General features: G+C 46.3%; 1 protein-coding gene and 1 long non-coding RNA gene across 16 annotated transcripts; one reads left to right on the top strand and one right to left on the bottom strand.

Annotated features, from left to right (window-relative positions):
* Positions 1–223: 223 nt before the first annotated feature.
* LOC1281180 (beta-TrCP) lies at positions 224–24,584 on the top strand. Of its 15 annotated transcripts, none has more exons than XM_061643993.1 (11): positions 227–391; positions 717–790; positions 3,371–3,754; positions 17,780–18,002; positions 21,467–21,653; positions 21,735–21,999; positions 22,078–22,269; positions 22,361–22,623; positions 22,723–22,912; positions 23,008–23,157; positions 23,240–24,584. In XM_061643993.1, exons 3-11 carry the CDS (start codon positions 3,701–3,703, stop codon positions 23,495–23,497), a joined length of 1,782 nt encoding a protein of 593 aa, XP_061499977.1. In that variant the 5' UTR covers positions 227–391; positions 717–790; positions 3,371–3,700; the 3' UTR covers positions 23,498–24,584. The 15 variants fall into 15 exon arrangements, with proteins under 15 accessions (XP_061499981.1, XP_061499977.1, XP_061499972.1 ...); XM_061643989.1 differs by having other exon boundaries at positions 237–391; positions 717–978; XM_061643986.1 differs by having other exon boundaries at positions 240–503; positions 717–978.
* Positions 4,731–6,823, bottom strand: LOC133391275 (uncharacterized). The gene is made up of 2 exons (XR_009764767.1): positions 6,449–6,823; positions 4,731–6,342 (listed from the first exon to the last, which is right to left on the bottom strand). It is a non-coding gene; the product is annotated as an uncharacterized LOC133391275 (long non-coding RNA).
* Positions 24,585–24,959: the final 375 nt, after the last annotated feature.

A 24,959-nucleotide genomic window follows, 5' to 3' on the forward strand; every position in this document is an offset into this window, starting at 1 on the left:
TTTCGAACATTCGAGCCCCTGCCGTTCGATGCTCTTTTTTCCGTTGCAATTAACTTCCAAAGCAGAAAAATGCTTGCAGTTGCACCGAATGAATTTGAATTAAATTTATCTTCATTTTTTCTCGCACCTGCAATCCAAGGTGCAAGCAATTTTTAAGTAATAATCCCCGTACGACTGCTTTCAGGGTTTGAGGCAACCCTTGATGCGCAGTTGACGTTGTCATCGAACGCCAGCCGTGTTTCGAACAGTTGACAGCAGACTCGCTCTCGCTCAGTCCGTATCGATTCCTGCAATCGAATCGTGTTGCGATACGTAGTCGCGTGCGGAGTTGATTTTAGTCGGTCGCTTTTCCTTTATTCCAGCCGCTCGATCGTGAAAATCATCGCGAAAGGTGCCGTAACTTGTCGCAAAACCCCCGCGTCGGAAGAATTTGTACGCCCAACATCGTGCAGATCACTGCCCCTGTTTGTGCCTGAGCTTGTGCGTGTGTGTGTGTGTGTGTGGTAAGCAGAAGTAAACCGTGATGTGCTTCTGCGTGTTTGTGTATGTGTGTGCTATTTTTCTTCTAGCGCATACTGAAAAGAAAGGAAGCAGCTTCCTCTGATAGTAAGAAAGAGACGCAACACTCGATGCCACACACACACGCACACAGTGACAGCACACGCATCCAAAGTGTGTATACGAGTTCGGATCGCTCACATTCTCTTTCCGTGCAGGTGCATAGAGGTGGAGAGGTGGACTGCTCGCTGCTGAGTGTGTGTCGTGTTTCTCCCGTGCTGCCTTGCTGCTGGTAGGCTTTTGCTTGCGTCGCCAATCGTCGCGCAAAACTGAACGCTCAATTCCTCGTCAGCCCGTCGGACGCACTGAACGTGTGCTGCTGGTGCTGCGTGTCCGCTGCGCTACACGGAACAAAAACGCACCTCTGCTTCGAGGTGGAGGAAGATCCTTTGCTGGGCTTCGGTTCGTTCAATTAAGAAGGTGACATGTTCAAAAGCGCGATTTACGTATAGGCGCCGCCATTGTGCACTCCCATTAGCGTGCACACACACACACGCGCGCGCACTCTTTGTCCTTCCCCGCCGTTCCTGGCCCCACGTGTGCTGTTCGGTGTGCTCCGGTTACTGTTGGTGTGGTGTGATCTAGTGTGAATAGATTGGTGTGTGATGAAGATGATGATGATGGCGATTGTGGAGTGATGTGAAATCGTGCCTTTTTTATTGATTACACTCGCCGTGTGTGTGTGTGTGCGTGTGTACACGTTTATTCCTGTACACTCGGATTCGCTCAGGTTCGATGGAAAAACGTGCTGCGGTGGAGTGATGCATTTCAGGGGTTTCTCGTGCTGTAGCTAAGGGTAAGGGAAAACATGGTGCTAGGATGGGTGCCGCGTAGTGCAGTGCAGAGTGTAAGGAACCAATGCTCCAATAGAATGAACCACCGCTCCTGTGGCCCTGCCTCGTATCGATTTCGATTGACGTTAGGTCAGTACATTTGCGGTAGAGAGGATGAATTTCGCTGCCATTTCGCTCTAATCGCCATGGCAAATCGCGAATTGAAAAAGCGAAAAGAAAAAGCATACCCCTTTTGCTTCCAACTAGCCCTTTCGTGTGAACGTATGTCGGCCGTGTCGGGGCGGAAAAAACGGAAGAAAGAAAGAGGAAAACGGCAAACGAGCAGAGAACAGCAGGCGAGTTGAATTCCTTCTTCTTGGTTACCGAAAAGTAGCAAACCCGCGCGCGTACAACGGCAGTATACAAGCCCCGTGTATCGTGGTGTGCGTGCGCACAGGCGCTAGTGTGTGTGTGAACAGTACGTTAGGCGCACAGCTAACGGAATATAGGCGCGTTGTTATGTGAAAATAGTCAAGAGAGCGCGTGTATGCGAAAGCATCTTTTATGCTGCATGAAGGGTGATATTTCGATAGTGCATACGACGAGCAAAGAATACAGTACGTGTGTGTGCTGTGTTGTGTCAGGAACAAAACAAACAAACAAACAAACAAAAAAACTATGCTGCGTAGCAAGGATGGGTTGTTTTCCTTTAATTACGCGACCGTCGTGTGCACCGTTCCACACTAAATGTGTCGCTGACGCATCGCAGTCGTAAGAAGAGTATCCACAAAAATTAAAATAATTGTTGCTTTACTCTTACCTTCGTACGATTTCAGTGTGGTGTTGTTTTTCTCACCCCCCTTTTCGTATTCTTTTGGAAGGAAAAGCTGTGCTGGGTGGAAATAACTGGTTGGAAAAAATATTTTGGAAATGTTCTCGGGCTACTTGATGTTTGTGTATGTGTGTGTGTGTGTGTGTGTGTATATAATGTAGCCCAAGAAAGAGCAAACAACAGGAACGAGCGTAAAGCGAGAGAGAAGGAGTGTGTATGTGTTTGTGTGTGTGTGCGCGCGGGAGCAAGAGTTAATTTTCATCTCGAAGCGGTGAGACGTGGCCGCACCAGACAGAGCATCATCGCCGAGCAGAACAGCAGCATACACACACGGAAGAGCGAGAGAGAGAGAGAGAGAGAGCGAGAGAGCACAAGAAGTGTGAACGGTGGTCGTCGTTGTCGACTTGTTTCTTCTTCATTACATGCACGTTTCGTTTTGTTTTGCTTCTGCAATACTTCGCAACGGCACCATTGGGGCCACCCTACTGCAGCAGCAGCACCACCACACGGTGCATAAATGCATCCTAATGGATTACGAATGCAATGACCTGGTGCGAGCTGGTGGGGAATTCTGAAGGGGGAAGGGGCTGGCTTTTCAATTGCACTAAAGCGACAGGATTTGTCACGAAAGGAAGGCATGAAGAAAAATTGGTGTCTTTCTTGTGGGTGAAAGCCATTTTGTTTGACTAATGTTCAAAACAATTCTTTGATTTTGGGCCGGAAAATGTTTACATTTATGCTTTATTTTTCAACCATATCCATTCCTGTCCGTCTTTAGTCGTCCCGTCGTACTTATGGTACAACCTTTTTTTTTCGACGGCTCTTGGTTTCTCCCTACACAGTGTGTTCGTCTCTGTGTGTGTATGTATGAATGTGTGTGTAATTGTGTAACGGGCTAGATGAATCACGATCGACGATCGCAGAGGGGCATCGATGTGGCAGTGAAAAAGAAGCGTGCAGCTGCAATTATTGCCCCGAACATCAATTAATGTTGTTCCAAGCTTCTGCTGTGTGTGTGTGTTTGTGCTATATGTGTGTTGTTGCACTGTTACGGCGGAAGTGAAAAACACATCACACCCAAAGCTCTAACATTTCTATCGATTCCTATTCCATCATCATCCACAAATCGATTGCTATCTTTCTCTCTACCATTGGTACCGTGTGTAATACAATGATCTGATTATTTCAATATTGTGTGTATCGACAGCCCCGTTTCGCTGCCACAGTAAGCTTTAGCCCTGATATAGTGTGTGTGTGTGTGTGTGTACAATCATAGTGCAAATTTTTACAGTCCTTCACACGTGAAGTGACGACTGCCGCCTGAGTGTGTGTACTTGTGTTTGCAGCATACAGTGTTAGCTCGACGCAAAAGCCGACGATCTATATAGTAGTACCTCACACAGCCGGTTCCCCGGATTGTTTTTGTGGGGCCAACCACCTCTTTGTGAGCGCAAGTGACCCCTGCTCGGCAGTGAACTACCACAAGCACAGCTCCAGTAGCGGAGCCGAAACGAACGCCGTAACCCTGGACACCGATATGATGAAAATGGATACGGACAAAATCATGGACGACGGGATCAGTAATTCACAGGTGAGTGTCAGTCAGAGCGTTGGTGTTACCGTGCATGAGATAGTGTGAGCGAGCGATCGCTTTTTACCAACAAGCAGGAATAAGCCGGGAAGTTGTCGATTGGCCTTCTATGATTTGTATTATCCACGTACAATGGTAGCAAATAAGTTCCGTGGTACAGTGTGGTCTAGTATTTGGACGGGAATTGAACTACATTCGGCTCCTACAGGAACTGAAGCGTCTGCCATGGAACCATGTTGACGTCGCGCTGTAGTGCAGATTATATAGGTACCAATTCAAACACTGAGCTCGAGCATGGGAAAGCAATGTTGATTTGCAAGCAGTGTATCCTACCGATCGCCTTAGATCGCCATAAGTCATTTTAGTGATCTACAATTTTGATTCATGTGTTACGATCCAAAAATCGCAAAAATGTAGCATTATCTAAAAATGCACTACCCATTCACGACATCGAAATAAATTACTTTGGGCCAAGTGTTTCGTGCTCTTAAAGGTAACGAAAAGTAAGATTTCATATATTTTGTTATTCGCGCTACACTACAACACGACGGTTGTGACCTGTGTGTGTGCATCGAAAAGTAACAGCCGGTTGGAAAATTGTGGCATTAAATTAGTTTCACTTTCACCTTTCCATCGATATATACACACACACACACAGCAACACTTAAGGATAGATAGGAAAAGGATTGCAAATGGTGTGTGCAAACTGGGGAAGGGGGTAGAGGTGTCCGGAAAGGAAAATTACTGTTAGATGGTGGAACTCATTCGCCCAGCGCCCCCCGAAGTGTGGTGCAGCCAAGTGCAACGAACGCATCGCCCGTTGTCTTACGCCTTTCATTTTCAACCCGATACCACTTTCCATTCATTCGGTCGATAAATTTCCGTTTTCCGCAAACGGTTTTGTTGGGTTTTTTGCTGTTGTTGTTGTTGTTGCTTCCTCTCACCCGCTTTTGACAGTAAAGTTTTCATTTCTTCCCCCTCCTCCACCCCGCAGCGCGCACTGGATTTACCCCGCCCTTCGGTATGTGAATTAGTTGTGTGCGTTTGTTTCCTCGATCTGTTACGATGATTAAATTTTTACTTTAATACGTAACGACATACACTTAGCGGTTGCTAATGAGCGCGTGCACACACGCACACGCACACATCGTTGCAATTAATGCATTTTTCACGCACTGACCGGCCTGGAAGTGGAACTTTCTCGCCGTGAGTGAGCGGATGAGCTTGACTTGGCTTGGCGGTTGCTCACCGCAGCTGCTGCTGCTGCTCACCTTCAACCTGCCGCCGCCGGGCTGAGCAAGGTTCGTAAAAGAGAAAGTTCTTCATTTGCATCCGTGTAAAGGGGCGTGAGTCCGCACCTTTTTTTTTTTTTGGTACCTCCGAGGTGAGGTGTGCTTTTGTAGCTGACTGCGAAGAAGGAAACAATAAACTCAAACTCTGGGTCTGATGAATGAGGCCAGTGGTGGGTCCTCCGTTGTTGGTTTGGTACGGTTTTTGGTGCAACCGTTCTGATGCGGGTACCATCACCCCAAATAGCTTGATGTTAATGCTTTTGCCCTTAATGCGAAGATTACGGCTCGTGTACTAAAGGTACACAACCAACCTGGCTGGCTGTTGCTACAATAGATGTACATAAATTAAACAATGAGGTTCTGCAGGTTCTCTGCCTTTTTGCGCTCTACTCGAGCTTTATTTCGATTTTGAAGGCTTACGAAGACGCCCTCAATGTCCATTGATCGAAATTCATAACAATGATTTAATGATATAATGATAATAATAAATTACAGCTTTCTGGCTTAATATTTAGAAAGAACCAAGGACTAATTCGTTATAGTACCTTCACCTTGTGAAGAATATTGAGACATTTTTTCACGTAATTTAGGAACTTTAAGCCATTTATCAATTTACGATAAAGATATTAGTATCTTCAGCATATAAGAGTGTGCTGATGGCTGATGATGTTTCAAGTATTCTTTTTTCTAGATCTAGTCTTATGATCTAGTTATGTCCAGATGGGACTGGACAAAACGTTACGCTTTGTGTGAGATATGGGACGACTAGGAGCATTATCCAACATCAACTGTAACAGACAAGCCAAATATATCGTTGCTTAATTCCTCACACTGGCCCTGTCCTGTGGTCCTTCTTCGTTAATCAAAAAGTATGGCTCGTCGTCCGGAAAGTCTTAACTTAGTCTGGAGGCCAAGGGCTCTCGACACCTGTGAGCTTTTCCGCGTGTATCCTTCTCGACGGTTCCGTCTTGATGTAAGGATCACCCGGCGGCCTGACGAACTGCCTTGGTTAGAGAACCCGGTGAATATTAGTGAAACTTACCTTCCTCGTGACTTGGAGACCTAAAGACAAGGACTTGACACTTGTAGATTTGTCCTTTCGCTCTCCATCTAGTAGTTAATTTCAGCTCCAAAATCCTCAATGTTTGTTGTACATTCGACACAGTAATTCGATTCCAATCTAAACAGGCAGGCAATACAATTACTCGTTGGCCGTGGTGCCGCCGTGGGTCTCACGTGGGTCGTCTGCGGCAATGCTTCATCGATCATGTTCACCTACAGTAGCGTGCCGGGGTACTTACAGTGGCCGGAAATGGGTTACACACCAAAACAAAAAAAGGGGGAAAAGGGAGGAAGTTAGCAAAAGGTAGCCGGATACAAGGTAAACACGCTTTTGCATGACCCAAACGTTGAAGACCGTGAATGTCTTGCGACAGTGCTGCCTTTTTCTCTCTCTCCCTCTCCCTCTCCCTCTCTTTCACTCATTCTCTATCTCACGCACACAATGACTGTTTGATACAATGCAAGATCCGATCTGTGCGCGATCGCGTGTGCAAGCGGAAGTGACCTCGCAGAAAGGGAACCCCGATTATGCACATAAGAGAATGAGCGCGTGTGCTGCTGCGTGCGTGTTGGAAAAAGAGGTAAACGGTGGAATCGACCGGGGCGCACCATTTAGCCACCATCTCTATATATGCATGTGGTGGTGGTGGTGGCTGGCTGACTGCGTTCTGTTTCAGATTTTGTTGCGAGATACTACGGTCGGAAATGTTGTTGGTTGGTAGGAATCGTGTGTCGTTTCAGTAAGCCGCGCCAAAAGTTGAACGAACGTTATTGACCTTTTTTCCCCCCTTCACACACTACTTTTGTACGTAGTGTGTTGCAGAGTGTGTGCACTGTGTCGGGGACTTATTTTTGTTACAAACAGGCGAAGGCGCTCGTTATTTAAAAATCAAACCATCGCCAAAATCGGAGCCAAGTCAGACTTAACAGTGGTAGACAGACAACGACCAAACAGGGAATGGTGGGTAAACATCCCGACGATAATGATTAAGGATAGCAAAGAGCAAACAACACAAAAATGGGGTGAAAATGGAGATGTGTCTTGTTGGAGCAAAAACAAATGACCAATAATGGAGCTGTGGGGTGGTGTTCTCCCTTTGCCCCCAGCTTCGATCGTGTTTATGGGCGAAAAGAGCATAAAAATGATGTGTATAATGGGGCGCGATGGTGATGCAATTGCTTGCAACCATCACCACCACTACCATTACCAATTGCAATTGCAAGTTGGGATAGGTCGGAAGCAGCATCATTTGTTCGTGTGTGCGCCTTTCCACTTCGGTGAGCCGCGTGCGTTCGTCTTCGTGTTGTCGTGTTTGCCAAACGGCTGGTGCCAATTGTTTGAGAAGCTACTTGTGTGTGTGTGTGAAGCAATGTTGATGTTACTATAAAATGAAACGTTTTGGCATATTTCAGTAAAAATAGGATCAACAGTCATTGAAAGATGTCAGAATTCAGAGGTTGTTTATGTATAGTGTGGGGTCAATCTGATGGCCTCACGGCTGAGCGTCTCGTGTTAGGCACCTTTGAGCAAGAAACGCCCATTACTCACATGAACTAAAGTTCGATTTGCTTAATTGCATCAGCCTCATCATCGCTGGCACAAATAATAATACATCCAAATCAATTCCATCGATTCCTCCCTCCCTGCAAATATACCTTTCCTATCTTATCTTCCATCCGCTTGATGTCTAGTTGCGTGAGTCATGAACCAAACGAATTGTGTGTATGTTGGGTGGGCACACGAATGTGATAGGCGCATTTCGTACGTAAATGTTTAACTTATGATGTACAGGGTGCATTAAAATAAGAGCCCTCGAAGGAGAGCAGAGCTGCTGCAGTTAGTTTTCAGTATGATACTGCCACTTCTCTTCGAGGCACTTCTCCTCCTCTCAACCCCGATACTGCCCGATCATCACACGCCGCGGGTTTGTAATTAGACACCACCAATTGTGCATGTTAACTGCGAGAGTGGCCAATCTGTCGTTGAGACGATAGGAGGGGGGAAGCACAGATGGGTTGGAGATGAGTAAACTGCGAAAACATTATTGGCGACGACGGACGGCCCACTGACCTCGTGGTCCAAAAATAAATCAATTTCTGTACTGGCGAGCAGCGACTATATAGTTCTTAACTCTCTGCCTCTTTACGTCGTCATCGGTCATCGCAGAAAATGGAAGCCGCAGATTGACAAAAAAAGGGAAGAAGCTGATGATCAATGTTTGCGACACGTCACGCGTAGAGTGTCCAGCGTGTAGCTTTTAGTTTGCGTTTGATTTGTTGTTTGAGTTTATGATGCACACAGCTTGGCTGTGGTGATCGCGTGTGATAAACCGACTGACCGACCAATAAAAGCTTTGCTTGTTGTGTGTATGTGTGCGTGTGTCTTTAGATAGCACCATTAGATAAGAAAAATGGTTCGATTAGAGTGGGAGATCAACACAATGTAGTTGTTGGTGGCTTAGAATGATACGATGGTCCACACTGATACTGCTCTTATCTTATGATGCGAATGTTAGTATAATGTTAGTGCACTTCTGTAAGACAATAGATCCTGTTTCCAAATGAATCTCAAAACTTAGTGGAATACTGTGTTCTATTTTGAAGAATGTAATGTTTTTTGCAAGAAATATCATGGGAATCTATTGTATAGAAAGCTTGCCCTTACGTCTTCAAAGCGCCTACTTCTTTTAACCCGTCTTATGTCCTCAATTTGCATAAATCATTTGAAATAATAGTGGTTCATATAATTAGAATTCATCATTTTGCCTTTCGCCGCCTTTGCTCAAGATAAGAAGCGACCTGCCACTTTCTGTTGTCTTATTTCTTCTCTTGTCTCTTCTTACACAAGTTAATGTGTGGTTCGATTGATGTACCATGTCTGCTACCTTTTATTAATTACATTGCATCCTCTAGACCACCTAGACAAACCCTCAGACCGTTATTAGTTGCTGCCTTATCACAGTGTTGGGCTCTAGGGACTAGTTTTGGGTATTTCTCATTCAAATTCATGAAATGTTTCAATGAATCTGAATCTTGGTTGCAAAGATTCATGAATACCACAGATGATCTTAAGGGATTCATGAGTCACAAGCGATTAATACATCCCCAAAGATTAATAGAACTTGAGTTTCTCATTTTTCTTCTGCTTGGCGCAACAACCTACGAGGACATGCCAGGCTATACAGGCGTTCAAGACTTCTTTACAAGTACCACGCAGCCGAATAGTTTGTTTTGCTACGGGGAGACAATCCATGTGAGGCTTAAACGCACGACGGGTTTGGTAAGATCACGCGAATTCAATATTTTGAAAATCGTACATCTGTAAAGATTCATGAGTCCCTAGTAGTATGAATTTTAATGGATTTATAAATCTTGAATTAATGAATCTTTAAAGAATCATTTGCCTGTCAAGATTCATGAATCTTTGAAGATTTATTTATATTTCAAAATTCATGAATCCTTGGAGATTCATGAAGATTTGAAGGGTCGTCAGTGATGAGTGATTCGAATCTCAATTGCATATGAATGAGTCTCAACGTCTGAAAACCAACACTATTAAGGACCCAATGTCCAGCATGATTAGATCCTATAACGCTTTAGGCAATAACGTATAATAACGTTATCAAGGACTTGAAAGAATTAAAGATTATTTTACTTAGCACCTTTTGACCAGTATAAACTTGTTTGTAACAGGATAGGAATAAGAAATTACGTTTAAGTATGGTTATGTGGGCTCGTTGTTGCCAGATGACTAATTAATTAAATAAATACGAAATTGTGCTACGCTAGCTAGGTGGGAAAAGACTTCGTGCGCCAAAACCACGACCGCACCGCTAGAAGCTGCTAACATAACAGTGCACACAATTATGTGTTCTGTCACCTACTTCAAGGAAGCTTTTTTCAACCAGTAACCGTACAGTGTAACAACCAGATAGCATTCGTCAGTTGTGGTAGGTCGTTGTTGTGGTTGTTGTTGCAGTACAGAGGAAGGAAACCTTCGGCCTGGAGGCGATTCACGTTGTCACCTGCGCATCTAGCACAAATACAAAGCTGCTGCTGCTGCTGCTAGCCTTGCTTCAATTGGAGGCCGTGCGCGCGTTCGTTTCCCTACGTCTGTTTGATGCTCTCTGGCCCCATTTTCCCCTGGTGTGGTGGTGGAGCCCCATTGGCGCGGGCCAAGCGCACGACCTGAATCTGGTGTATCGAGGTCATTGGAGATGAGAAGGTGGATGGCCAACGTGCGCTATACAAGTGTGTGGTGGTGGTATCGCGCTTTTGGGAGACCAGGAGAGTGTGAGGTATCTATGTACGATGTCTGTATGTGTCTGTTCGACGTCACTCCAGCAACCTGTTCTCTCGTGTGAAGGGAAGTCACCACCGGAAGGTGACTGTAGTACTACTACTCCCACGGTATAGCTTCTGGTGGTATCGTCGTAGAGGGGGGAGCAAATCAGCCTGGCGTGTACCTTTTTCCAGAACAGTAGTTAAATTCATCGATAAACCGCACATTGGCAGAGCACCGGAACAAAGGGCAGAGGTAAGGCGGATGGGGTGGGGGTCCCATTCGCGTGATTTATGGCTTCGGTGGGAATTCAACAGCCACAAGATATCGATGTGCTGCGCGTGCTCTTCCAACATGGACGACAACCGACACCCGTTACAGCGTGTTCTAATTGTTTATTATAGGCATTGCTTTGGGTCGTGTTTGGTTAAGGGAAGCATTTGTCTTCATTTTTAGTAGGTTCGCGGGGAAGAATGTGTCTGTGTGTGCAGTAATCCAGGAAGGAAAATTATTCTTCGAAAAGATCTGCTTGCTTATGGTGATAATTTAGGCAGATGGTTTAATTTCAATAAGGAAAAGGTGACTCATTGCACCTCTCTCACTGTGTGTGGGGTGGTTTTTACGCGTCCCCGAGATTTTTTTTGAATCACATTGCAATTTGCTTTAATATGCATGCTGATCGAAAGTGTCTACCGAGTTCGACTCGTTTGTAATAATGAAGAACCATTAGTAAAAACCATTTGATTCGTTTTCAGAATCATTTGAACCCGCTATTGGACATACATTTTCTTTTTATTTCCATCTGTTCCATTCGTCCATAACACATGATCTGTTGTGCCTTAACCTTATTTACCAGCGAGACTGATCATTCCACGGCACACATGGTTTTAGTTCGTGTGTTTGATCCATTTTTTACGCTTTATTTTCCGATAAAAAGCTATCCAAAGCACAGCTCAATCCATCCAGACCCTCACTACCCCCCATATCATTGCCTCTGCACGTGCATTACTTGCCGCCGTGAAAATTCCATTCCGAGCGATGGTTGCGCGTGCGGTGGAAAACGAAAATTCAGGTCACGCAACTCGCGCCTCGCAGCACTGCCGAAGCGCAGCCCCCCGTCCGCAGCCGTCCATTGCACTCTCTCGAGGCGTGAAGCGGCGGCTTCTCCACAGACTACTCTGATACATTTGACATAATGTTTGTGGTTTGTCTATGTATCATCTCTTGCACGTGGAGTAGAAAAGTGGCACACGGGGGTAGCCTCACTCGCTCACCCGGCGGTGCTGCCGTATCATCTATTGCCCTACGTGAGATTGGATTAAAAATTCAAAGCCTTTTTGCTGTGTCTCTTTTCTTCCTGGCTTGGCTTCGGCGGCGACTGTGGCCACTGTGTTGCCTGTGCCCTACAAACAACCGGCAAACACCACTAACAAACTGCGCCCCGGCCGAGAAAGTTACAGCCCAAATGACCAATTCCAAGTTGAAAGTGGAGGGGGGGGTGGGGGCGTTTTCGGCTGTCTGCCACAAGGTCGACTGTCGAAAGGAAAACTTTGTTTTCACGTTGGATGTGTGGTAGTATACATGTGGTTTGTATCAGTCGGAGAAAAAGAAAAGGAAACGAACAGGTAGTACGGGAACCGAAAAGGAAAGTTTCTCGAACCGCTTTACAAAGTGAAATAATTGCATATTTATGCGAATATTCACGTAAAAGTGATAGAAAGTGATCATTTTGCTTGATGGTATCATGTAGAGCATTTTCTTAACAGAAAGAAAAGCAGGTAAAAACCAAATAATAAAGCTTGGTTTTATGCTGTTAAATATATCCCAAACCGCTCTAAACTAAGCTTCTCCGACAAGACGATATGTGTGCTACAGGTTCGGCAGGATGTTCCCTTCACACCTCCTCCATTTCAATCTAGACAGGATCGGTGTCATCTCTCTCTACGGGCCCCGTTTTGGTGCCTTCTCTTCTCCTTTTTCTATGCGAATACCGGAAAAAGGTATCACAATAATCGGACGATTAAAGAGACCTGCCCTAGGAGAGAGAACCAGTTTTCCCTTGAACGACCATCCCGGCCCGGCTCCGTATCTACTGCTGCGCGCGCGCGTACACGATCCCACAGTCTAAAGCCTTCCTGCGCTCTGCAACCTCGATCACACACGGCAACAGCACCACAGGGTTAAAGACTGTGTGTGTGCGCGCGTTCGCAGTAAGTCTTATGCGTGCTGCAAAGGAGTCTCCTAGCGGAAGAAACGAACCCTTTTATTATTAGCGTTCATATGAGCAACGGGGCTGAAACGGGGACCTCTAAAACTAGTTAGCTTCTCTAGCCTGGGTTGGTTGTGTCTGTCGCCCCCGTAGAGCGAGAGGGACGGATAAGGAAGGGAGTAGAGAGGGAAAGAGATTGTGTGTATGTGTAGTGTGGGCAAGAAACAAACCGGAATAAACGGATGTTATAAAGCGGGTGCGGTTTGCCGGGGTCGTCATTCGATATCATCATCCCCATCATATGCCCGTTTTTTCTCTAGGTGATCTTGTGCTCACGAGCATCCGCGTAAAGAAGGAACGTATTCACTGCAAGATTGTATGCATATTGCTTTATGAGTTTGAATGATTTTCACTTAAAGTCAACAAAACTTTTATTACCTGGGAACTTTTCATGGGTTGGGGATTGCCACTTGTTTTAGAACTTCCTGTGGAGCCTATTCCACATACATGACCGCGTCTGATGCGTCACCGTCTTTCGAAACCTCTATTGCTACTGTATTTACAATCTTTTTACTCTCTAAAATGGGCTCAGCGTTTGGTGGGTGTACAGGAAAACAAGCCACCTCGCCTTGTTCGTTGGTGCCCTTAAAAAGATGCACACGAGAAGTACCCAGCAACAACCACACCGTCATCGATTGCAAAAACCACAACGCGTTCGTCTCGGTTAAACATGTTACCACCGATTGCAGTATGCCGTGACATGGCTTTTAGTGCAGCCCAGCGTCGTCGTGTGTACCTTCTGATGAGACTAACGGATGGCGCCAAAGACGACGACGACGACCTATTGGAGAAAGAGGTGTGTCGCGCCAGGCTACTTCGTTAATAGCATTCACCGCACCGAAGATGATGCTGGATGCAATGCGGTGAAGCAACTATAAAGGCAGGCTGTGGCGCGCACTATTCTCTTGATTTTTTATTGGTTTGGTTAAAGGTGTAGAATTGTTTAGCATCTTGTTGTGGCTGGAATAAACGGTGTGTGTGTGTGTGTGTTGCTGCACGAAACAATGGTTCGAAGTTGTTTTCTCATACCGAGAAAGGCGACCGAGGTTGCAAAATCAATCCTGAAAGAGTAGGAGTGCATTGTGGTAAATAGATGGTTTGAAGTGAAGATCAGCAATCTTATCTTTTTAGTAGTAGGTACACTCTAGTAGATATTATGATTCATATTAGGTATTAGGTAGGTATTATGAATTAATAGTAAAACATATTTAGTTTAGTATTGGGTTCTAAGTGTGGGGTTTAGTATTGGGGTACAATGGATGTCAATTACAATCACATTTTGGAGCGAGTTTGTGTTATCAAATATCGATTATACCAAATTAGAGTCGTCTGAGAGCCTTTGAGGGAAGTTTTCGGTGGCATCATTGCCAATTCATCTGACTTATTCTTACATAGGAGATATTTATAGATCACATTGAAAGTAAGCCGCATCATTAGGGTCTCTCGAATTTAACTAGTGCTGTTACATGGGTAGATCGCACCATCGTTTTGAATTTGTATGAATCTCTGCGTCCTTCGAATGTTCTTACTCCATTGCTCTTGGCTCATTGATCTGATAACAGATATCTGAACGCAAATATTAACATTTATTTCACTCTCTTTACGCTTGTGCGCTTATGATCTTGTAACCGCAGCAATTGTTACTCCACAATGCTTTCATAACTCACGTGTTCCATCAACGCGAACAGTGGCCTGGTGGTGTGGTGTGGAGCATGATGATGAACCCTCCCGCGCTATGAGTGTCACATATTTGCATTCATTAAAAGGCGAAACACCCGTATTGTGTATGCGGGTTTTCCCTTTTCAGCCGTCATAAAGGTAAAGGTATGGGAATCATCTGTGGCGCCCCTGACTGTGCCTTGCCTGCCTGTCTGCCTGCCGGCCTGTGTTTACAACCATTTGTTTCAGAAAAATGATTTACGCTTGTGCTTCTGCTTTCTGTGCAGTGCCACCGCGTTGTGGCTCCTCCTCCTCCTCCTCCTCCCGTGTGGTGTATGATGTGACTTCGAAATGCGGGGAAACCGTTGCGTCACACGGATGGATTTTGTTAAATTTTGCGCTACCACACTACCGCGCCCCCAGCTGCTTATCATCACGCGTACCAGCTGACGCAAGAGGTAGTTGGTTCAACGTGCTGTTGTTGCAGCCATGTGGTTCGACGGTGTGTGTGTGTAATAAGCCGTGCTATAAAACTATTACCACTTTTGCAGAGTGCTCACTATTGTGGTGCGGGGTGGTTGGAGCCGCCAGCGCATGTTGGAAATGAAATCGTTTTCTCGTAACTGGGCCAAACTGCCTGCTGGTGCTGCTGCAGTTCGTGCTTGATAATGTTTTCGCTTCCCGCCGCCCACAGCAGAGTATGCCATGCCTGCCAAAATCATCCGACAATTGGCTAATAGATTGGTACATGATTTTCGTCACGATCTCATCCACGAACACCACACCACCACACGCGATTGGTGGTGAATCTAAGTTCACTGTGGAGTTTTTCCACCAATAGTTTACTGTGTGTGCGTGTGTGTGTGTTTGGGCGGGTACTATTGGCATTGCTTTTGCGCCACATTCAATTTTGGGGCGCTTTTTACGAGCGTTTTGTGGTAGCAATTGGGGGCATTTTGTCTCTTTCTTTCTTCTTCGATTTCGAGTGTCAAATGTGCCAATGAGTGTGCACATGCACCTTCACGACGTGTGTTGTTGCTGCCTGCCACCTTCAACGCCGCCATGAAGGAACGTGATTTTATTTCGCCGATGACAAAATGACACTTTCGCGGATTTTGCAACACCACCCGCCACCACCACCTGTCCGTTTTCTTTGTACATCCATCTCCGTTCGTTCCGGGACACTCATGGGGGGGGGGGACTATTTGCTTTGCCAGACATCAACCCATACGCACACGCACAATTTCCTTCCCTTCGGTTGACCGTGGTTTACTTTACCGCTGACATTGGCCTTGTGCGTGTTTTTATCGACGAGTGTCGCACTTTTTTCCCCTCCGTGTTGATTACCAGATGTTGTTGCAAATAAAAAAGTTCCCTTAAAACTTAACACAGCCTGATAAAAAAGGCGAGGAAAGAGAAATAAATATACAAAACCAAAATATTGCTCTCACCTCCTTCCCCTCCCCCCAACTCAACCAACCACGTCGGGCGGACGTCCATGGAATAAAGAATAACAACAACAAAAAAACTGTCCCAACCATTTGGCACCACCATCGGCATGTGGCCGCCACCGTTGGCTTTGGCAGGGTGCTTTGTGCAGAAGTTGCAGTTTTGGTGCGTTGCGTTGTGTTGTGCTCTGGCACAAAGAGAGACACATTTTTCGCATTATCACAAGCGGCGGCGGCCAATGTGAGTCAAGGCGAGAGATGTTCTCGCGTTTTTGTTTTGCTGGATCGATTTTTTGTCCCTCTGCCCTCTAAAGGTTTGTGGATTGACGGGGGCTGCCTCACACACTCGTACATTGCAGTGTATACACACCTACCATGCCCGAAATTTGGGTCAAACAATGCTTTGCTCGTCGGTCCAGTTATTTGTTTTTGTCTCATACACTGGCGTAATAAAGTATTCTCACGCTCTGTGTGGTGGAACTTGGTACGATTGTATTATTCAAATGCAGTACAACATGTATTTTATACATGTCTACACGAGTCGAAGTCATTGTTTTTGATGTGAATGTGAGAAGAAAAAACTAGGTTAAAATGAATAGGAATATGTCCAAACATTATTGCAACTTGTGCTGCTTCTGTGCTTCTTCATTCTCCATTTATTCAACGACACGTTTCGGCAGGCGTCCACTACATCGGATGCGCACGTACCTTCCGAGGAAAGCATTTCGCTGCGGATGTTCAAAATGATACATTAAGAGGAAGATGCATTACACTTTTTCTACACCGGCATATGGAGCACACTTTCGACCGGAATTGCAATTACCACCAAATCACACACACACACACTGTGCAAAAGGACGGGGGGCCAGTGTACGTGCGGAAACACTTTCACTGGAAAAAATAATTTTTGCACTAATCGCTTTGCAACAATCATTAATGTGTGTGTGTGTGCCTGCCTGCACACCCTTGGGCATTACTGCAGCCAAGAGTGCACATGGTCGATGGTGTGCTGCTGCTGCTGCTGGTTGCGAATTTTCGTACCATTCCCATTTCTGGGTCATGTGGTCGCCGTCGGTCGTCGTCGCTGTGCCATTTTTCTTTCAATGGCCTTCCTGGGAACATCAAACATTTGTTTGAACAATTGCACTCCTCCCCCCCCCCACCCCCGCCACCATTGTTTGGCTGGCAGTGGGCATAGATGGATGGCCTTTCACGACGGTGGTGGCCTTAATATAGTGAGACCACCACCACTGCTGGTGGCGTTTTGGCGCTGCACAAGCTCCTGCGTGTGCTGTTCAGGCGCCATGCACGATTTCTCACTGTGGTGGAGTGAACGAACGTGGAAGCCTAAAAGCAAGAGGAAGAAACTCAAATTATTAGCATTAAATTATCCGGATCCTATAGGCGGAAGAGCGAAGGAGTTTTCCTGCTAATTTGCGAACATTTGGTAATCGATCGGTTACGGTAGAATGGGGATGAGAGGGGGGGTTTGCATCAAGCGAGACTGGCTGGCTTCTTGGCACTTTTACGATGAATGTGGGTGATGATGGATGAGAGAGAGAGCCTAGTGATGATGATTATCTTGCTGTAAAAGCTCACCTTTCCTGTTTGCTTTTAGTGGTGTGAGCGATTGTTAGGCACTAGGGGTTGTTGCTGTAATCGTTACCTTTAGTATGAAGTGAAGTGTGTGGCCTTAAGCTCCGCGAGGAGTGCGCTTGAAACCATTAAACAGATACTTCTCCGCTCCAAGCGGTTACCTTTAATCCCCACAGGAGCGCTCACTTAACCACTTGTGCTGCCTTACCAAACATCATATGAGTAACACACAGTTCCAAATAAAGTGTTAGCTTTCTTAGGTTGTAGACCACCTTGCAATGCTTGTCGAACAGCCCAAATGAGCGTTCCTTTGCGTACATTGTTTCAGGAAATAATATCATTCACCAACACAACACACAGCATTTCCGGTTGCTAATAATCTTCTTTTTTCTCTCCCTCTCTATCTCCTTTTTGCAGTACACCACCCAGATACTGTACGATCCGGCGAGGAAGAAAGAACCGTCGCCGACGTTTCAAACCGAGCGCGATACCTGTCTGTCGTACTTCTCCAAATGGAACGAGGCCAACCAGGTGGACTTTGTCGAGCAGCTTCTCTCCCGCATGTGCCATTACCAGCACGGACACATCAACGCCTACCTGAAACCGATGCTCCAGCGCGACTTCATCACACTGCTGCCCAGTAAGTAGGAAGGCAATGCCAAGGTGGAGAGAGTGAGAGCGAGATACAGAGCCCTTTGCCTAACGACGCTCTAATCGAACAAATCGATCGCAACGACATCCAAGCAACCAACCCCCGTCGGCCAAGATGGAAAGGGGGAGAAAAGCGCGCTTGCACACCTTGCCAGTAAAAGTGGGTCAAAGTGAGACTGTTCCCGAGATAGTGAGAAGAAGAAGAAGAAGTAAAAAAACGATGGTCTATGATGTGATGTTGTTGTCCCCCGTAGGTCAGGTTGTGTGGCACTGTTGCGATATCCATCCAGCCCAAGCCGAGATTGTTGGGACTTCAATTCTCGAGCTGAGAATGCCTGGCGGGTACCACCATCATCATCTCATCATCCATCTTGCCCCGCAGCATGTGTACGGTGTGAGCTTTCGAAGCAGGAAACAAAATGGAGAGAATGAAAAGAGATCTCCTTGTACGCCGCGTCCGTACCCGTTAATTTCTACGAACGCCGCAAGAAAGGTGCCAATATAATGTGGCCGCATATTCCGGGAAGCACATTCTCTTTCACGCTGACCCGGCTCCGATGCTGGTTTTGGTGTGTGTTTGTTTGTTGCCTTGCTGTGCAGGTCCCTTCGCCTAAGCAATATTAGAACAAACTGCTTGCTTGCTTGTGGAGACATGGATCGGGTGATTTTGTGTGTCTTGACCTTAATGTTTAGCAGAGCCTAGACCAATTGTAAATGTTTTTACCTTGTGAATGCTTTTTCTTAAAGGTTTTGCCATTATTTTCGCAGCCCATTTGGTGAGAAAATCATAAAAAAGAGTGGTGGAAGTATTTCGAAAAATTGTGTTCGCTACGTGGCCGTCCTGCGCATGAAGTCCTTGGGTACACCCTTCACACGTTGTGTGGGAATAGATTGAATTGATTTTCCTTTTCGCTCGAAAATCCCTCCAGCTCTCCGAATTGGCTCATTTACCGAGACTTTCCCAATGTGAGGCCGAAGGGAAAGAAAACAGCTGGATAACAGAACAGCGGTTAGTGGGAAATTAGCCACACTTCCGCAAATGATGGCCTTCTCAACAGTTGGGTGCTTTGGGGAGAGGTTGGGTGTGCAGTGCCTCTTTTCCTTCCACCTAAAAGATACGTTATAATTCGTTCCCACACCTTGTGTAAACTTCGCTGTCCGCATTGGTTTCGCTTGTCTCGTACCAAAAAACGCTTAATACTCAATTAACCTACTTTGATATCGGCGGAGGCTTCTCGCCCTACGGCGGCGATGTTCTACGGAGATACACACACACACATACACAGCAGGGCCAAATGACCTAACGTGGTAAACGGACGTACGAACGTGTTCGAGTGAGGGATATCGTTTTGGTGACCTATTTCAACCTAAAGACACGAGAGCCTAACCCAACCCGGGCCGCTGCTTGGTGTCCCCGTACTGTAACATGAATGGTGGACGACCCGTGTTGTTGAGACCATTGGAAGGAAGAAGATGACCGGAACTGATCGAAAGTGATTGAGCACAACAACAACAGCAACATACAAACTACCAACCCATGCTCCGTGTCGGAGGGAACGGATTGTTTTTAGCGCAACGACCGTTCAGAATGTCATTAGCCGCCAGGCTAGCTAGGCGCGGGGTTAAGTGGAAACTCACCGACGGTAATCACCCGTCCGTGGATAACCGCATCGGATTATGGATAATTGTCAGTGTTTGAGTCACCCGCCAAAGAGCTGGCGTGGTCCCACCGTCTGTCATAAACATTATGCATAGAGGGAAATATTGCTGTACACTGTAGTGGTGGAGCTCGGAATCGGACCTACCCAATTCCGATTCTGATTCCGGAGCCGATTCCAGAGCCGAATTTGGAGCCGATTCCGGAGTTGGATCCGAAATCGGTACCGGAATCGGAAATGGCTCTGGGATCAGAATCAGGTCTGGAATCAGTATCGACCGGGGAATCGCAATTTGCTCCGGTAACGGAATCAAAATTGATTCCTTAGTTAGAATTAGCTGCGGAATGAGCATCAGTTCTTGAATTGAAATAAGAAGTTTCAGAAGGGAAATCATTCCGGTAATCTCCATAAGAATGGATCGTTTACAAGTAATTTTTGATGCGGCTATCAATACGTTGCATCATTGGATCAAAACGTCTATTCTTATGGAGATGCCGAAACCGACTCCGATTTCGAAGCGGCACCAATTCCGGAGCCGATTCCGATTCCAGAGCCGATTCCGGAGGTGATTCCGGAATCGCCGAAAACATCAGTTTTCCCATCACTAGTACACAGGTACAGGCGAGACACGACCTAGATGTACACAGCTCACAGCTCACGGTCAACTGATCTCAAATCGGTTTAGAGACTTTTAGATTAAAGTACGCTGTTAACGGTAGAGACAGCATTTGTGGAATGGGTTCTACAAGCGTGTAATTATAGTACGACATTTTGTTGACCCTCTCAGTACTAAAACTTCCACGTTGTATGCGTATATTCATCTGATTAGTACTTTGCATTGATGTGGTTTGGTTGAAAATAACAGAAGAACTTTCTCCAAACCTGATCCAAAAATCACGAACAGTTTATTCTGTCTGAGTTTTGATGTTGTAGACATAGCAACCCGCGACGTACGAATGTACATTCATAGTAACCATTGCTATGAAGTTTCCCGTTAATCACCTTAACACACACAGTGGTTCTCAACAAAAAACTAAACAAAAAAAAACGCCCGCACTCCTTCGTATCGTGTGACATTTGACACGGTTTCACATACCTTCTGGTGGTCGCCATTCTGCCACCCTTCATAAATGGCTCGTTAACAACACCCATCGCGCAACATAATCGTTCGTTCGGTTCTTTGTTGACCGAGTCTCCCCTTTGTTGGCCGAGACTAACCTTAGTGGAGAAGGTATTTGGCGTGCGAAAAGTGTTTAATTAACTGCTATGAAGGAAATACATTGGTTATAACAACAGCACAAATGGGGGAAAACACGAAACTGAAAGAAAGGTAATGGTTTTAGTTCGCTCCCCTCTTCCCCCGGGGGTTCAAAGTTTGTTGAACCTTTTCTTTTGCTCGAGTGCTCCTTATATTGCATGTTGAATACGAATCTTATTTGGAATTTGGCGTCCCGTTCGTCTACTACGTACCCGCGGGTGTCTGCCGTTGTAATTATCCTTGCAAATGAGCTGATTGAGGAGTTCTTAGGTGGTTTGGTACACATTTTTCTTGATGATGTGCAGCTTATAGTATAACATTGGATTAGTACCACCTCACGAGGTGCGATGCAGGTTCAATTTCCCTTTGACTTTGATAACGTTGTATGCAAAATGAAGAAAAGATTTGAGAACAGCTTTTAACAGTATTAAATTGTATGCTCTAGCAGAAATGCACTGCTTTAAGTTTTTAATATTAACTTTCTTTCAAATACTTACGTATTGTTTTTTTTCTCTCTCTCTCTCTCCCTCTCTACAGCAAAAGGATTGGATCACGTGGCAGAAAACATTCTCTCCTATCTAGACGCCAAGTCGCTGTGCCGGGCGGAGCGCGTTTGCAAAGAATGGTCCCGCGTCATCTCCGAAGGCATGCTGTGGAAGAAGCTGATCGAACGAAACGTCCGCACCGATTCCCTCTGGCGGGGGTTGGCAGAACGCAAAGGATGGTAAGCTTGATGGCGTGGAATGTGGACGCAACTGCAACACCTTAACAACAACAACAACACTTCTCTTCCTTCCCAAACCAGGATCAAATATCTGTTCATACCGCGGCCGGGCGTCACACTGCGACAGCACAAGTTCTACCGCGAGCTGTTCCCCAAGATCATGAAGGACATCGAGGCGATCGAGAACAACTGGCGCACGGGCAATCACAACCTACAGCGAATAAACTGCCGGTCAGAGAATTCGAAGGGCGTCTACTGTTTGCAGTACGATGACGACAAGATTGTGTCCGGGCTGCGCGACAACACGATCAAGATCTGGAGCCGCTCGACGCTGCAGTGCTGCATGGTAAGCAGCGGCCGCCCCGGGGGGGAGGGGGAAGGCGCTTGTCGACGCAATCTCTAATCCAATGTCTTGTGCCAGCAGATTCTTACAGGACACACTGGCTCGGTGTTATGCCTACAGTACGACGATAAGGTCATCATTAGCGGGTCGAGCGATTCGACGGTGCGCGTGTGGGACGTGAACACGGGCGAAATGGTCAACACGCTGATACATCACTGTGAGGCGGTACTGCATCTGCGCTTCAACAACGGCATGATGGTAACCTGTTCGAAGGTGTGTATTTAGCGGGAGGATGGGGTTTGTTTGCGCGTGTGAGATTCTTTGGGAGAGGTTTTAAGCTCATCTTCTATCTCCGCTCTACCAGGATCGTTCCATTGCCGTGTGGGATATGGTGTCGCCGACGGAGATTGGACTGCGGCGCGTCCTGGTTGGACACCGGGCGGCCGTCAACGTGGTCGACTTCGACGAGAAGTACATCGTGTCGGCGTCCGGCGACCGCACGATCAAGGTGTGGAACTCGACCAACTGCGAGTTTTTGCGCACGCTGAACGGCCACAAGCGGGGCATCGCCTGCTTACAGTATCGCGACCGGTTAGTGGTCAGCGGTAGCTCGGATAATTCGATAAGGTACGGCAATAATCTGGCGGGCGGGACACTATCGTCAGCAAACAACACACCCACACACACACATCTAATCCACTACATTGATGTTAAAACTCTTTGCAGACTATGGGACATCGAGTGTGGTACCTGTTTGCGAATTCTCGAGGGCCACGAGGAGCTCGTTCGCTGCATTCGGTTCGATTCGAAGCGCATCGTTAGCGGGGCGTACGATGGCAAAATCAAAGTATGGGATCTCCAAGCTGCCTTAGACATTCGAGCACAAACCAATACGCTGTGCTTGAAAACGTTGGTGGTAAGTGTTGGCTAGAGTTAGGTGGTAGTTGTTCCGATCAGTCCATCTTCTAACCGTCTGTTCTGTTTCGCACGACAACACACACATTCACACAGGAACACACCGGTCGCGTATTCCGGTTGCAATTCGACGAATTCCAGATCGTGAGCAGTTCACACGACGACACGATTCTGATATGGGACTTCCTTAACTGTTCGCCGCAGGAGGAAACGACCGCACCGTCCTCCGGTGGCAGCATCGTCCCGGTAAGCGCGCATCACCACCCCACCTCACTTCCTTCCGGCGGCAGAGTTTGATTTCCATTTTGGCTTTTTTTATGTTTTGCAGAGCAACCATCACAACAACAGTGGCAGCAGTAGCGGCAGCGGCTCTATCGGTGGCGGACCAGCGATCGGTGGCGTGGTCGGTGTTGGCATGGGCGGTGGCGGAGGGGGTGGCGGCGGGGGCGACGGTGGTGGCAGCAGCAGCAGTGGTGGAGGCGGTGGCAACCTAAACGGCAGCCTAGCGCTGCAAAACAGGACAAACAACAATGGTGCCGGCAACAACAACAACAACAACTTGCAGAACGATGATCTGAGCGACTAAAACTGATGAAATCGTACATCTTCTTGTTGGGAGTTGAGCTGAGGAGTGTGTGACGACGACGATGATGATGACGATGATGATGATCGATCATCGGGAATCTGTGGTGTGAAGAAGAATCCGTAATCATCTCCATACATACCCCGCTTCCCATCAGCCCAAACCGAACTTTTTTTTTCTCAAATGAGCGCGCGTGATCTTATTGTAGAGGAAGAGGAGGAGGAGAAGAAGAAAGTGGCTTGCCTTTTCTGTTTGCTACAAACCACAACAACAACAACAACAACAACATTCATACACACCGGACATACATAGATACTCACATGTTCACACCCAATATGACGCGCGCAGTGATACTCTGGATCCCCTTTTTTTCTTTACCTTTGAATTCGTATGTCTTTAGCCCTTTACACCTTCAACTCAACATCCCCCTCCCCCCCCCCCCCCCCTTCCACCTTTTCGGAATTTCATCCTGGCGCTTGCCCGTTCCATTTTATTTATTAAAATAATACATAGTATATGAAGTAAACAATGCAACAGCAATCGTGGCTTTTGCAGCAGCCGCCGGGCTTCTGCACAGTGTAATTGAAGGAAAAGAAAGATTGGTTTACCTTGCAGTTGAAATCGGTTCACTACGATCGATGGGAGAGAGGCACAGGATGCGCGAAACACAAGACACGGAACGGCCAGCACCCATTGCGTGTATATGTTTTGACGTCTATCTTGGTTCTTCGCTAACATCTCTCTCTATCTCTCTCGCTTGATCTTTTTCTCTTTACCTTGTTTTCTCTCTTGCTTATTCTAGTAGCCAACTGCGATTGTGCCTGCCTCAAAGAAATTGCTGCAGGAAGTGTGACGAAGAAAATTCGTCATATTCTCCGTTTTTTTTTGCACAGCGATCGCATTAGTCTAAACCTGCGTTTAGCTCGTTTTCTGACTCAGTATTGCTAAGTCCAGCCGAGGATGGAATCGACGCTTGTCTTAGCCTTGTTGTAGAAGAAACAGGAAGAGAGCGAGAGAAAGCGAGAGAGCAAGAAATAACATGAATTGAGAACAAGAGAGAGAGAGAGAGAGAGAGGGAAAATGAACAAAAGGAACAGGAAAATTGGAAAGAAACAAAGGAAAAGTAGAAAAAAAGTTTCGAAATCTCTAAAACAGCCCTAAAACAAAGAAGAAGAACAAAAAACAAGAGAAAAACACACGATGCCACCCTTTGTGATGAAGAAGGCAGGACAGATCAAACGGGACTGATTCATTAGCAGAAAAAGAAGAAGAAAAAAAGCCCCACAAAAACCGAAGTAGCAGTAAATGATTGAATAAAGCAAAAAGAAAGAAAGAAAGAAAGAAAGAAAAAAGCAAACACAGGAAACGTGAGCACAGAATGTAATTGTAACCTCTCTCGAGCAACAACAACACAAGCAAAACAGAAAATGGTCTGAACTTATGAGTGTAACATATAAAAAGAAGA

The sequence above is a fragment of the Anopheles gambiae genome, chromosome 2 (assembly GCF_943734735.2).
Source record: "Anopheles gambiae chromosome 2, idAnoGambNW_F1_1, whole genome shotgun sequence".
Lineage (NCBI taxonomy): Eukaryota > Metazoa > Arthropoda > Insecta > Diptera > Culicidae > Anopheles > Anopheles gambiae.